Source organism: Lipophrys pholis (genome assembly GCF_963383615.2).
Source record: "Lipophrys pholis genome assembly, chromosome: 20".
Lineage (NCBI taxonomy): Eukaryota > Metazoa > Chordata > Actinopteri > Blenniiformes > Blenniidae > Lipophrys > Lipophrys pholis.
In genome coordinates, this window is record NC_137648.1 from 13,710,029 (window position 1) to 13,724,457 (window position 14,429).

The window sequence follows — 14,429 nt, forward strand, 5'->3', positions numbered from 1 at the left end:
TTTGATTCACATTGAATATGTGGAGGATATATAGGAGACATTCCTTTATATTAACCTGCTGAGTTGTTGCTATACAGATTCGTCGCTTTAATTGCGTTTTAAGCTCACCAAGCGCCTTATGAAGAAATATAAAGGTATACACGGTGTTTTATTTTTGTCTTGTCATTCTGTCTGTATTTGAGACAGCTGATCACTTTACATGAAACATGAAGCTCGTAGCACTTTTTTTTTTTTTTTTTTTTAAAGATACCAAATCAGAACAATGACTGTATTTTATGAAATCATGTTATCCTCGTAGTGTCCTTAAATTAAATCCCTTAAATATTTAATGTTGCTGTAGTTTACTCTAAATGATCTGTGATTCATTGTAGGTTTTTATCATGTTGCTCCTTATGTGTTCTTGTTGTTTTTTTGTTTTTTTTTTTGTTACACAGCAATTTAGATCAGTAGTTCCCAACCTAAGGTCCAGAAGCCCTTCTCTGGGGGGGAGGGGGGTTATAGGGTGTTACCAGCTTTGAGGGTGTCAAATTTAGATTTGTACATATTGGAAAACACATTTTAAGACACTTTTCTAGAATGTAGAGCAGATCTGAAGGATCCTGATCTTTAAGCTCCGGATTGAAACTAATGTTTCTGCACAAGATGGCAGGGGGGGGGGGGGGGGTCACTGCTGTCCCAAAAAAAGGGGTTGGGAACAACTGGTTTAGTTTTGTTATACATGCAGTAAATAAAGATCACCAGCAGGTGGCAATCTGCCTCTACTCTCTTCGAACCAAAAAAAAGAAACATTTCAGGATGCAATTGTTCACTACACTAATGCCATTCTAACAGGTATCTCTTCATGCAAACCGTTTTTATTCAACAGAAGGTGACAGTGTGGCTGAATGACTATACTCTAACCTTTCCTCGCTCGTGTTTTATGTATCCATATCGTCCCACTTTGGTTTTTTTGTCTTTTCTTTTGTTTTGTTTGTCCAGGTGCCAAATGTCTCGTTAAAAAAAAAACACCCAGTTGTGTGTTCAAAACAATACGCTGCAGTATATTCATCTCACGTTTCATGCAGGAGCCTAGATTAACACATTTGGATGATACAACATTCCTTCTTTCATTATAGCAGTTTTTTTCATCTGCTTTTTTTTTTTTTTTTGTGTGTGTTTAATCGTTGTTGCGACGTTTATGTTGCGCCTCTCGTAAACTCTGTGCCGTGCAGACAATCTATATATCCACGCATCACTAAAATGGGAGGATTTTAAAACTCTAAACGTTATTTAAAATGTCATGCTCTGTTGCATCAGGGCGATACGGCTTCACTGTGTCAAATCATTGAAAGTTTTCGGTCCTCTGTTACTACTGGAGTGTTTATATCTGACACGACTTTCTTCTTCTCTCTGAGCCCCCCCCCCCCCCCCCCCCCCCCCCCCCCCCCCCCCGTGCCTGTTTGGTGTCACAAAGTGCCTGTGGGACCATGAAGTGATTATCTACACGCGTCCCGTCTCTGTAGGGGTGACACACATGCTGTTTGCACTTTTGGGACACTCACGAATCAAAACATCTCTCCATTATTTATCTGTTGCAATATGAGATATAATTGCTGTTGAAGATTTATCTGGGGTGTATCACAGTCTCTCTATTATTATTATTATTATTATTGTTTTTTGTTTTTTTTAAACACAATGCACACTCGGCTGAACCGTGGCCATGAAAACGAAGGAAGATGTGTTTATGTGAAGTGGGCCAGTGTCAGTTTTGTGTCTGCTTACTGTGCCTGTGGTTGGAGACGAGGTCGTCATCCGTTTGTCAAAGTAACTGTCAATGTCGTGAAATGCTGATATAATAATGTGGATCCACTTGGAGAGCAATACAGAACCCCGAAGAGAGTATTGCTGATGTTCCCTTGTACATTAATGGTTCAAATATTGATGACAAATAAAAGTTATTTTCTATCTATACTTTTGTTCTGTGTGTTTTGTTTTTTTTTTGGATCGTTTTCATCCTTGTGGAGCTCAAAAAAAAAGATGTACTACAAATAGCAATACATGGAATTAATACTTTTGTTATGAACTTTAATGTAATAACGGTGATTAACATAATTTTCCTCATAAAAAAACTGAGGACTGAAGGGGGTGGGAGATCTTGACAACAACTTTGGTGTGTTTCAGTCTCCTGGTAAAAAAAAAAAAGAGAAAGCAGGACTGGACGTTCTTTCTCTCTCTTCACAACATAACAGCACAGGGTGGGTGGTGCTTCCCACACTCCCGTCGCCCTCATTGTTCCAGACGCAGGGGAGAAAGATGGCTGCCTCACTGCTGTGGCTGCTCGGCCTCGGAGCGCTGCTGCTTCCCTCCGACGCCCAGGAGGCCTACGACAGACTCCCACAGACCTTCAGGAAGGGGGTGGACCTGGCCCTGGAGAAGCTGGGCTCCCACGCCGGGATCCAGCATCATTTCCTCTTCTTCAAAAGCGTCGCTCAGTCAGACATCGAGGTACGGTAACGGCCACGACAATCACAACGTTGGAGGCGCGATGGGGCTTTGATAGGAGAAGAATCACCTCCAGACTTTCTTCTCTGTCCTCAGCCTGGTTTCGGTGTGGTCTTCGTCTACCACCACTTCTACCTGAAAGCCACCAAATGCCCCAAAGGAACGACCGACTCCACAAGCTGTCAGTTCAGAAACGACAGGGTGAGTTGAGCGTGAGAAAACTCAGAGATGTGGAATGTGAAGGGCGACTGCGTGCTCTGACATGTGTGTACCCCCCCCCCCCCCCCCCCCCCCCCCCCCACACACACACACACACACACACACCCCACCCCGCTGTGTTGTTTGTGTGCTCCTGCAGCCGATGATCGATTGCGCAGTCTGTTACAAGACTTTCGAGGGAGAGATCGAACAGGAACCCAAACCGTACGTCCACTGCGTCCACAAACCAGCGCTCACCGAGGTCAGTCTGTGCCGCTTTTATCGGGATCACAATTCCATCTCTGACGATGAGACGTGGCCGGGGGAAGACTTCTTTTCTTTTTCTTTTTTCTGACTCGACTTCTCTTTCAGGAGATGAAGACCACCAGAGTGAACCACTGCAACACTCTGGGATACAGCAGTGGATCTCCAACTCTTCTGGCTTCAACTGGAAACGCTGAGAAGTGAAGCCTTCACGACGCATTCATCTTTCAGTCTTTGCTTTTTGAATTCCAGCTTGTATTTGTGTCACAACTTGGGAATAAAAGGGCTGTTTACTTTAAATTTGTCACATGAATAAAAATAAAGCTTTTTTTTTTTTTTTTTAACAATCCATAAAGTTTGTTTGTTAAATATGTCTGGTTCAATATAATACCTACGACGCTTGCAGCTGCCCGTTTCTCTTCTAAAATCCTCAATAATGACACGTTTATTGCAATCATTTTGTATTTTGAATCAGATCTTAGTGCAACAGGAGTCAAATGAGCCCAGATTTGGTGTCGAGCACTGTGATTCCCAACCTGAGGTAGTGGAGCCGTCCGGGGTCAGAGGTCACAGATGAGCAGCTCCGAAGGTTTACAAATTAGCTTTGAAGACCTTTATTCTATAATTTCATAAAAGATATTAAAATTGTACACGTGGAAGGAAACCTTAGAAATGTGTAGGATTGATTCGTTCTAACAACTACAAATCTTTTATAAACGGGAACGACAGAGAAACAAATCTGACTTTTCAGTTACCGCGTTAAATACAAGAGTGTTCATCCAACCTCTCAAAAACAGCTTTCCTGATGACGCTTTTTATCAAAAGGGCCACAATTTCGCACCCAAAACTAAACAAAACCGAGAAGTTTCTGCTCTCTAGTTTGAAGTTAATCTGCAATGTAACTTAAAGTTCCCTCAAATCCACCGTTTTTAATTGTAATTTCACTCATTACACTGCTATTCATTCGATTCTCCCATGAACTACCGAGGCTCAGCAGGCGTTGGATGTGGTTTAGATCTCAACTGTGTGACTCACAGCAAAAGGCCACTGCTTACAAACTGCCTTATTAACACTTCATTGAACCTCCTTTCACTATATCTACGGAGAAAAAAAACCAACCCCAAACACCCGTTTTGTATAAGTGACCCACTTTTAGTGACTGCCCCCAACGAGAGAAACAAAGAAGCGGAGCTGAAGGCGCTCACTCACCCGCTCATCACCCCTGACCTTTATATTTATCCTGGAACCGACGACTCACTTCCAGGATGAGGATTACTCAGCCGAGGCTCCGTTGTAAAAGCATTTAGAGATATGAGGCTGGATCCACTTTTTGGCACGCACCTACTTTTGTGATAACTCCCAACATGTTTTCTCAAGACGTGCTGGTTTCTGTGTCACTCTGGGGTTTTTTTTTTTTACTGGAAACTGTAGCCCAGAAAGAAAACAACCCAGCACACCTGCTATGATCAGCGTGTTTAGTTTCGTTTGTGGGTCATGCAGCCATAATAGGACTTGTTTTGGAAGTGAGTATTGATCCAGCGAGGAGGAGGGAGGAGGAGGAGGAGGGTGTTCAACCCTTTGAGCTGAGCTGCTCTCACACATTTGGAGAAAGATGGCCGCTGGATCACTGTTTCTGGTGTGTGCTGCTGCTGCTGCTGCTGCGCTTTGCCTGGCCGGGGCCCAGCAGGCGAACAACGAGCTGCCCGAGAACTACCAGAAGGGAGTGGATCTGGTGTTAGAGCAGCTCAGCTCCCACACTGGCGTCTCACACCACTTTCGCTACCTGAGGAGTTTGGAGAAGTCAGATATTGAGGTAAAGTTTTCCAGCTGATGGCGTAAAGATCTAATCTGTTCGGTATTTGTTTTGATGCAACAACTGAAAATGGAATCAGACTGATGCATCAAAAACACGTGGCAGCCTCTGCAGAGCGCTCACGGGACGGGGATGACGCAGCGGAAAAAGTTTTTCTTTAACACGATATATGAATAATCAATATTTATATATCGAAGAGAAAAACAACCAAAGTTCCCGTTTATATTGGTCCTGGTTTCACTCTTCCTCCTTCCCTTCAGGATGTTCTGGCTCTGATCTGTTTTCCCATCTGCTTTGGATCAAATGTACTTTGAATAGAGTGAAAAGATTCCCCCCTCCTCCTTTGGGAGCCTCTGGTGGGCTGGAGGTTTAGAGACATAGGACTGGGATTAGAACGATGCTGGTTGAAATCACCACTGTGACTCCCTGAGCATGACCTTCGACCCCCATCAGCTCCCTGGAGCGCCACAATGTGGCTGCACCTCCACATCCCAGAAATGGGATGAGTCAATGCAGAAAAAAAAAAGTAGGATTAGTTTACTTTTAGTTTAAACACTATTGAGTACCTTTGTCCCACCAATCAAAAGTATTATTTATTCTGGATTTGACTTATTAGAAGCATGAAGTGTATCTTGAATCTGGTTTACAATTGTTAGTTTGGAAAAATAAAAAATAAAAATATATTCTCTTTCCCAATAAAGATTTGATTATAAATGACCAGAATATCTGACACGAAGAGCGGAAAATATCACCTGCTTAATTACCTGCATGTTTATCAAAACCCTTCAGTCTATTTTTAAGGCACAAAATTAAATGTATCTCCGCTGATATGTGGTTGAAAATATTTGTTTCGAATGTTTCGATGGTGAAAAAATGAAAATCATACTTCATATTGTTTATCTTCCTTGTGTCTCTCCGTGCTTAACTTGCGTATCTAACAGACTGTGGGTCTTCTTCTCCTGTGGGAAAAGATGTCTGTCATCTCACATCACAAGCCATTAGCACCACCTCCTGCTGAGGAGCGGCTAGACCGCACTACTTTCTATTTTGCAATATCCATCCACCAATTAACTAAAATAGAAGACGAGCCTATGAAAGCCAGATGACTCAACACTGCCACCCACTGTGCACCAGAGGCATTACTTCACTTTAACGGAGGGCCTCTTCTCTTCCAGAAGTTTATTTGGAAATTTCAAATTAACCGCAGTGGACCAAAGTGCTGTACAAGAGAATGAAGAAGCTGCAAAAGTGCACAATTCAAATGTTATGTAAATAAGTAAGGGATACAGACAATAGAAATATAGCACATGCAGTTGAAACAAAATAAAATGATAAAAAAAAGAACATGAGTAACATATAGTTCTGCCTAATAGTGTCCTTTTTTGTTTTGTTTTTGTGAGTGGGATGGGATGGGATGGGATGAGATGGGATGGGATGGGATGGGATGAGATGGGATGGGATGGGATGGGATGGGATGGGATGGGATGGGATGGGATGGGATGGGATGGGGGGCATTTAAGTTCATTGTGTGTTCAAATTTGAATATGTATATTAAACAAAAAAAAAGGAAAATGGCCGTGACTGTATATATTCCATGACTGTGTCTGTCAACATTTCTAAATAAAAAGAACATTTAAAAAAAAAACTAAAAACAAACAGACAGGGTTGAAGCCTGTCTGGAGGGCAGAGGTAAGTCATTCCACAGTTCCAGGGCAATGGGTGCAAAGGCGAGGCCCCTCTGAGCTCTCGTGCAAATTTCATTCCAGAAAATCCAGTGAAAAGAGGCAATAAAGCAGCCACTGCGCATTAACTTTAGTTTTGCGTACCAGACACCGCCTGATGAAAACCAACCAAGGTTTAGGTATTTTCACATTTAAAAGTCTCGCTGATTTTTCAGCTGTCAACCTGTCAGTTCAACATTTTGAGGACTTCCTATGTCAGCTCTTTAATGAAACCAATTTACAAGTGATTCTAAAAGTTGAATCAACTTGTTTCCAAACTGGACCGTGGCTTTTGTATTTATAGTTGTGATTCAATATTTCTGTTGGAGTTGTTGCATTTGATTCTTTGTCTTTGTATCTGTGTACTTTCCCCTGTGCTCTGTGCGCTTCTTCAATTTATTACCTATTTGATATGCAAATACGGCTGCGCCGTACCGAAGACAGTTAATGTAAATAAACTCTTAATAACGTTTTGTGTGGCTGCTTGGGACCAGTGAAGGATGGCATTTTATATTTGTGTTCAATTAACTTCGAGGCTGAGCGTATCACCGTGGAGGTTTTATTGGTGAAAAAAGGTTTGAGAGCTCGTAAAAAATTTAACGTCAATAAATCACTTCCGTGTTCTTCTGAAGTTCAGCCAATCCGAGATTCGGTACGGCGCAGCTCAATTTACATATAGACGGTTTCACTGTTTTTGTACCCGATTTTAATGGTTTCATTCTTCCTTTCCATTTTTAGGAGAATCTTTTAAATATTTTAGAAAAGAATAGAAATACTTTATTAAATCCAGAGGGGAATTATTTTAAGCTTTGCTCCACACAGAATAAATAGAAAGAAAGTTGAACATCAAACAAGACAGGATAGAAATTAAATAAATCATTTTAAATACTAATGTACCAGGCTTTTACAAGGCTTAACGGCGACTAATGGAAGTATAAAAGGAAGCTAAGCAACTTTTTTTTCTGCCATGTTAAAGCATTTTCCCCAATTTCTTGTGATTTCACTTATTTTTGTCCCATTTTAGTTATTGTGCCTTTTTTAAGGCCTTTTTTGTTTATCAGAGAGATACAAGTCATTTTTAAAATGACTCTGGGGTACAGATAAAATAAAAATGATTTAGAATGTTATTGTTGTATAATTTTCTGAACGCTTCATGAAGCTGCTACAAAAGTGCTAAATAGCCACGTCAAGTGAAGTCCTTTATTTATTACACACAACAGGCATACATAGTATAATGTGCAGTGAAATGCTTTGAGTTCCTGTTCTGCACCGAAACTCAAAGAAGAATTAAAAAAAAGAAATTCAACTTGGATCACACAAATAAAGAAAACAGCACACTATTTTACAATGTCATTTATAATAACAGATATTAAGCCAAACACAAGATAAAAGGTAAAGCGATAAAGCCAGGGCAGGTCTTGACCAATCCCGTTTGGCTTTAACAGAAACACCCCCCCCCCCCCCCAAAAAAAAAAACCAAGAAACAACAAATCAGCTCCCAACAAAAGGAACCAGTTCCTGTCATCCACTTCAAAGAGCCGACACACGCCTATTGCAGTGATCCCTTTTGGGGCAACATACTCTAGTTTAGTAATTCCAGCTTCCTCTTTCATATTTCTATAAACTCCTCTCAGAGTATGAAACCGACATGCAGGCTGTTCTGAATGGAACCTCTCAGCTTTCGTGGCTCACATTAAAACCTCCCTCTTATCCCTTTTTCAGTCTGGCTTCGGTGTGCGATACCTCTACCACCACTTTTACCTAAAACCCACCAGGTGTGCGAAAGGAACCACAGCGTCGAGCCCACAGAAGTGCCCCTTCAGAAATGACCGAGTGAGCACAAATCCACACAGAGAGACTTTAATTTAATCTATTCTTCAGAATCAACATCTTCTTTGCCTTTGAATCACCTCGCAGCCGCTGATGGACTGTGCGGTTTGCTACAAGATGGTTTCGGACGAGATAGAAGCCAGCCCCAGGCCGTACGTGCACTGCATCCAGAGACCCAGGCTCACTCAGGTACCATTCACTCATGTCACTGCAAACCCAAGTGTGTTAAATAGATCAAGTTATTCCAATGACATAAGACTATTATAAGACTGTTGTGGATATGATAATACAAGGAAAGCATCGATGATGATACCAGTATTAGATATCAGTACCTAAATGTCCATTGTAAAAAAAACAAATGGGGGGATTAAAGCAACCCTGAAAATACACTGATGGAACCTGTTATGTTATTTTAAGTGTCTTACAAATGTGAGACAATTCCCACATAAAGCATGGAAATAATGAAGGCTGGTGTACTGATAAATGTCTTATGTGAACGCGCGTTATAGCCACAAGCTGAAATTGTAAATTTAGAGCTCTAAATGCATAGCTTAAGCACTTTCATTATATTCCTCATGTAAGATCGTCATTCTCACAACAGAATATACAGTTAAGTCACAGAAAACGATCCGTGCATGTGGGTTCCTGTTCATTTTCATATGCTTTCTCTCTTTCTTTTTTTTTTCAGGAAATGAGCACAACAAGGGTGGAGCACTGCAGAAAAATGAGCTACAACAGCGGAGCGCCAACGCTGCTGGCTGTTTCTACCTGATCTAAATAAAAAGAATATACAGTCCCGATTACAATATGCTTTGTAACTTCATATATCCAGAAAATCTTTAACCTATCTCAACCCACCTTTAAGCCCCTCTCTGCTGTATTGAATGCCTATTCTTGTTTTGTCTCGACTCCAAAAGCAACACAAAGTGCTACAAAAGGAGAAATATGCGACCCGCAAGTTGCTGCAGCTCAGATTTGCATACTCTACAATAAAATTGGTGATGTAACCGTCATGCTGTTGAGTGCAAACTTCTTATAAAATGAATACATTCTTCAAAGTTGATCTTGATTGTCATTTCTTATGCTTCACCGTGTCACCCAAATATGTTGCTCAGGACCGACACACACACACAAGCATGGAGTTTAGAGAATGCAAGAATAAACAAGAATCTAAGGTAAATAGTGCCGCGATATAGACAAGAGATAATACATGTTCATGGGGCAGCATCGGGGACTCGGGGACCATCATTGTGTCGTGTGCAAACTTGTTAAAAATGAACTTTTGCCTTCCTTTGTTTCTGAAGTTTCCCCGGGGTTAGAAGGGGCGTGGATGTTGGAGAGCGACTTCCAAATGATAGAACTGCTCACGAAGAAGCAGAGGAAGTCGGTTGTTATTGCAGATGTTGCTGTATTTTACAGCAGAATTCTTTTTTTTTTTGTTAATACTAAAAGCTCCCGTGTTTCAGTCCATTGCTCTTCTGGAGCGGCTCACAAACAGCAGAGCAGACGTTCCAGATCCAGGCTTTTGGATATGTTGTGGCCTTCGGTTTGGAAAAAGTTGCTCACACTTTTCAATGGAGGTGATGTTTGTCGATAAAAGATAAAAAAATAGAAGAAAAAAAAGTCTAACGCTTTCAGTATGGTAATCCCAACACAGTGCAGGGATGATGGGATTGTGTCGTGAGCTGCCATCACTGTAGTTTCTGCTCCAAAAAGAGACTGCAGCAGAAAATAAACTCCATTTTTCCACATTTGAACACCATATTTATGATTTGTTTGGAGCCTGAACCGGATTACTTGCAGTACAAAGTAATGCTGTTATTTTCTCATCAGATAAGTCGGTATCGGCACCACACCTTTGACATGATTCAACTTGGTGGTTATCAGAAATGTCATCTGGTCGCGGATGATATTCTCATAAACACACAAAAGGCATGATGCAGTTATACAAACTAACGAGAAGTAAATCTCTCACCACAGCTGCATGGCTTCAGGGAAAGGCTTGTAAAAAGTAATCAATGCTTTCAAGCTTTCCCCCGATGTCGGAATACTAATTGCCCCGGAGGGATGCGGGAGTCCATGTTGAACAGAGGTTATGTTCCATCAACACTTGACAATTCACATCCCTTCAAGACATCAGAGTGAAAAAAGAATTCACCGAGGTCCTGTTTGGACTTGAATGGGGATACAAGTTTATGTAATATCAAATCAAATGCCAAAATGTTCTGCCTCACTTGGGAAACTCTCACTCCACCACCACCACCACCAGCACCACCAGCACCACCCAGGTTGTTGGGTTCACAAGCCTACAAGAGAAATGAGGCTTTTAATTCTATTGGGAGGAAGAAAAAAAAAAAAAAGCTTCCTGTGACATACAGTAATTCCATTTCTTTTTGGGGTTGTTGACTGATTGTGATAGAAAATGTCAGAGGGGTGAGTTTTAGTTTAGGTTCATCAAATTCAAAGTCTCAAAATGACAAATCTGACCTGTGTACGCCCCAGAAGGGTCATTCACAGAGCAGCTGCACATTCAGGAAACAATCACTGAAAATATTTGCTAGAATATCTATAAAGCGGCTTCTCTTAACATTCAGTCATTCAATTTGAATGTTTTTACTCTATATATATAAATGCCTGCAAGTAAAGAACATCTAGTTCTGATATTTTAAGACACTCCCCTCCATGTCCAAACTTCCTTCGCCACCCCCTTCTTCACAGTATATAAACGGTGGAAAGACTCGGCATTTGCATCTTCACTTGTTTGCCTTTTCAAGTGACTGACAAGAGAGGAACATTCAAGCCTGTAAGTACTTCTTATATTACATTTACTTGCATTCAAGGTTTTCTTTTTACTGTGAAGAAATGCAAAGTTTTTGAAGGTTTTCTGTTGAATGTGTTCAGAATGCTCAGGTTTGCATGTGAGAATCTGTTGAATGTGTTCAGAATGCTCAGGTTTGCATGTGAGAATCTGTTGAATGTGTTCAGAATGCTCAGGTTTGCATGTGAGAATCTGTTAAATGTGAACATAGACGAGGTTGTTTGTTTGCCGCAGCATCATGAGCAGAAACTACCTGTCCAAAAACGATGAGCTCCGCAATGGAGACTACCTCATATCCAACAACAGGGAGTTCAAGGCCATTTTTCAGGTAGGACACTTGTTGAGATCAATGTTTACAAAAATAAATAAAAAATCCCATGTTTGGATGATTCTCTCCTGACGGCGAGACTGATCTTGTTGTGGCTGCAGGAGGACGGGAACTTTGTCATCTACGGCTGGAAACCCATCTGGCACAGCGACACCGCAACCATGAACGGTATCCGCTTGTGCATGCAGGCCGACTGCAACCTGGTCATGTACAGCAAGGAGTCGGACGCCGTGTGGCACACCAACTCGTCCAAGGACAGCTGCAACATGTGCCGGCTGCACCTGAGCGATGAGGGAAAACTGGTGGTGAGCCGAGAGTCTGTCGACGTGTGGGACTCCACCAAGTCAAAAGGCATGAAGTGAAGAAAGGGATCTTGATGACATGCGTCACCTTGAAATGTCCTCTGTTGTCAATTAAAACCATTTGCAAGAATTGAACACTGCAGAGTCTTTCTGTTTCTTTGGCTTTGCATGTGAAGTCCACGTCTCAGCATTTTGGAGTCCCACAGCTCGGAAAACAAAGTGTTAATGTCATTTATTCTTCACCGTGCCTCTGCATCCAGTTAATTGAATTTATTGAAACCATCCCCTCCAACAAGTAGAAACAAACCCAGCAACCTCTCAACAAAGAAGGTTTTGTAGCGCTGGCAGTGTGAATACAGCAACTCTAGGAGACGGGCGGTATCACTCAGGAATACCTTTATTTGGACAAGCTGGGAACTAGAACACGTAACCATGACAACACATAAACAAAGTTAGTGGAGCTTTTCCCAAAACCCTTTTCAAATCATTATTTGACCTGCCAAAGAAGAAAAACGTGAATTAATCCTTTGATGACAAATAACAAAAAATATGCATGCACAGTAATAAATCTGGTTTTCAGTTTGTTTCTTAATAATAATAATAATAATAATAATAATAATAATAATAATAATAATAATAATAATAATAATAATAATAATAATAATAATAATAGTAATAGTAATGATGATGATGATGATAATCACCATTTGAACAATCTCAAAGTGATACAGAAAACAAGTGAAGTTTAAAAGGTACTGTATGTAAAACAACAGTTAAAAAGTTTAAAGGTAAACGTATATCTCAATCATTTTAAATTAAAGCCAATACGATCACATATCTAAAAACAACTAATCACGATGTGACAATTAGGCAATTTCCATAGAGTCTTTAAGTCGGATAGAATGATTTCACCTATCAAAACTATATCATGAGAGCATCAGAGTACTGTATTTCAGTTCAATCTATATATTGAATGACTGTGCATTTAATATAATAACAATCTAGGATGATGAGCTTATCCTTCGATCATTTGAACCCCCCCTGCTTAAAGACCTTTTGGGCGACTTAAAAGATGCTCTTGTGTCTTTAAATGGTAATTTCCTCTAAAGCATAGTGACATAGTGACAGTTGTGGTTTGACTTCTAATTTTTTCTTCTAATCCAATTCACATGATTCATTATTATTTTCCAAAAATATGAAGTTGTAAAGCTACACTACTGGGTTTACATTGATGATTTTTTTTCCTTTAGTTACCATGGTTACAGACCTATCTCTCGCTTCAGCAGGCTGGAAAAGGTTCAATGGAAAAGTGTGCATTACTGCAAACTGACCGCGAGAGGTCACCCTCGTCCTACCGTATCTGTGTAGTACTGAACTGCATAACCCAGTTTTAATACCGTGTGTGTGTGTGTGTGTGTGTGTGTGTGTGTGTGTGTGTGTGTGTGTGTGTGTGTGTGTGTGTGTGTGTGTGTGTGTGTGTGTGTGTGTGTGTGTGTGTGTGTGTGTGTGTGTGTGTGTGTGTGTGTGTGCGTGTGTGTGTGTGTGTGTGTCATTTTAAATCCAAAACATGATCGACTCACAGCCGAGCCTTGGAATATCAAATATCAAGTCCAGACTAATCGCTGGACAGGTCACCAGTTCATCACAGGAGAAACCCAGAGAGACTGAGAGTGACACACTTACATGCACAAGTATTTAAAATACATGTTTCTAAACCAGAACCTAAGAGGAAAACACATGTATGCATGGAAAGATCACGCAAACGTCTTGATTTGGTATTTTACTTTCACATAACTCCAAACCCAGACTCAAGCCAGGTATATACTTGCCATGTAGCAAGGGTCCTAACCAATGCACCGCAGGTTAAATACCCCAATAATAATAATAATAATAATAATAATAATAATAATAATAATAATAATAATAATAATAATAATAATAATGATGATGATGATGATGATGATGATGATGATGATGATGATGATGATGATGCTGATGATGATGATGCTGATGATGATGATGATGATGATGATGATGCCAACATAGAAACAAATTCATGGTACACACAAAAGGATTCTGTACACTACTGTCAATAAAAGTACCAATACAGCAGCAGAACCTCAGTATATACTCAATATTTGCAGATATTTTGCAACAGATGAAAAGATCAAGACAAAGTATCACAATCAAAATACTGCTACATCATTAAAATGGTTATTGTGCCTATTTGTCACAATAATTGTGTTGCATGTTCCTACTTTTGATAGCAGCCGATGCATGGCATTGCTTCTTCTTTTTTTTGTATAATCTCAACATCACAGGTCACACATAAGCCAAACAAAGCATTTTGTGTCTCTGTAAAGACTGAGCCCAAAAAACCAACCCCTCTATTTCCACGTTGACGTGTCACAGTGTTGATCTTTTCCTCCTGCTCCTGCTGCTGCTCTTGAAACGCTGTTTTGTGTCCTTGCTGAGGCTTGTCTAGACATCGCCATTGTCTGCTCCTTGTGCCAGGAGTAAAGCTCATTACCAGAGAGAGGGATTGGCAGAACAGGGGCTCGCTGGCTCCCTGTGAGCAACGCGCACTAAAAATAGAGAAAGTGAGGGAGCACAGTATGGATCTGTGATTACAAGAGAGCTGTTGAGCCACGCTGCCTGATATCCTCCACTGAGC

General features: G+C 40.8%; 3 protein-coding genes across 4 annotated transcripts; all 3 read left to right on the forward strand.

Moving 5' to 3' along the window:
• Positions 1-2,221: 2,221 nt before the first annotated feature.
• LOC308125567 (uncharacterized protein) lies at positions 2,222-3,282 on the forward strand. Its single transcript, XM_080489427.1, has 4 exons — positions 2,222-2,484; positions 2,578-2,682; positions 2,840-2,941; positions 3,052-3,282. Exons 1-4 carry the CDS (start codon positions 2,293-2,295, stop codon positions 3,145-3,147), a joined length of 495 nt encoding a protein of 164 aa, XP_080345553.1. The 5' UTR covers positions 2,222-2,292; the 3' UTR covers positions 3,148-3,282.
• Positions 3,283-4,180: 898 nt separating this feature from the next.
• LOC308125566 (uncharacterized protein) lies at positions 4,181-9,370 on the forward strand. The gene is made up of 4 exons (XM_080489426.1): positions 4,181-4,756; positions 8,200-8,310; positions 8,395-8,496; positions 8,996-9,370. The coding sequence occupies exons 1-4, from the start codon at positions 4,556-4,558 to the stop codon at positions 9,077-9,079; spliced, it is 498 nt and encodes a 165-aa protein (XP_080345552.1). The 5' UTR covers positions 4,181-4,555; the 3' UTR covers positions 9,080-9,370.
• Positions 9,371-10,539: 1,169 nt separating this feature from the next.
• Positions 10,540-11,890, forward strand: LOC308125807 (B-type lectin plumieribetin-like). Of its 2 annotated transcripts, none has more exons than XM_080489807.1 (3): positions 10,540-11,110; positions 11,360-11,453; positions 11,555-11,890. In XM_080489807.1, the coding sequence occupies exons 2-3, from the start codon at positions 11,364-11,366 to the stop codon at positions 11,813-11,815; spliced, it is 351 nt and encodes a 116-aa protein (XP_080345933.1). In that variant the 5' UTR covers positions 10,540-11,110; positions 11,360-11,363; the 3' UTR covers positions 11,816-11,890. The 2 variants fall into 2 exon arrangements, with proteins under 2 accessions (XP_080345933.1, XP_080345934.1); XM_080489808.1 differs by having other exon boundaries at positions 11,042-11,217; positions 11,302-11,453.
• The last annotated feature ends 2,539 nt before the right edge of the window (positions 11,891-14,429 follow it).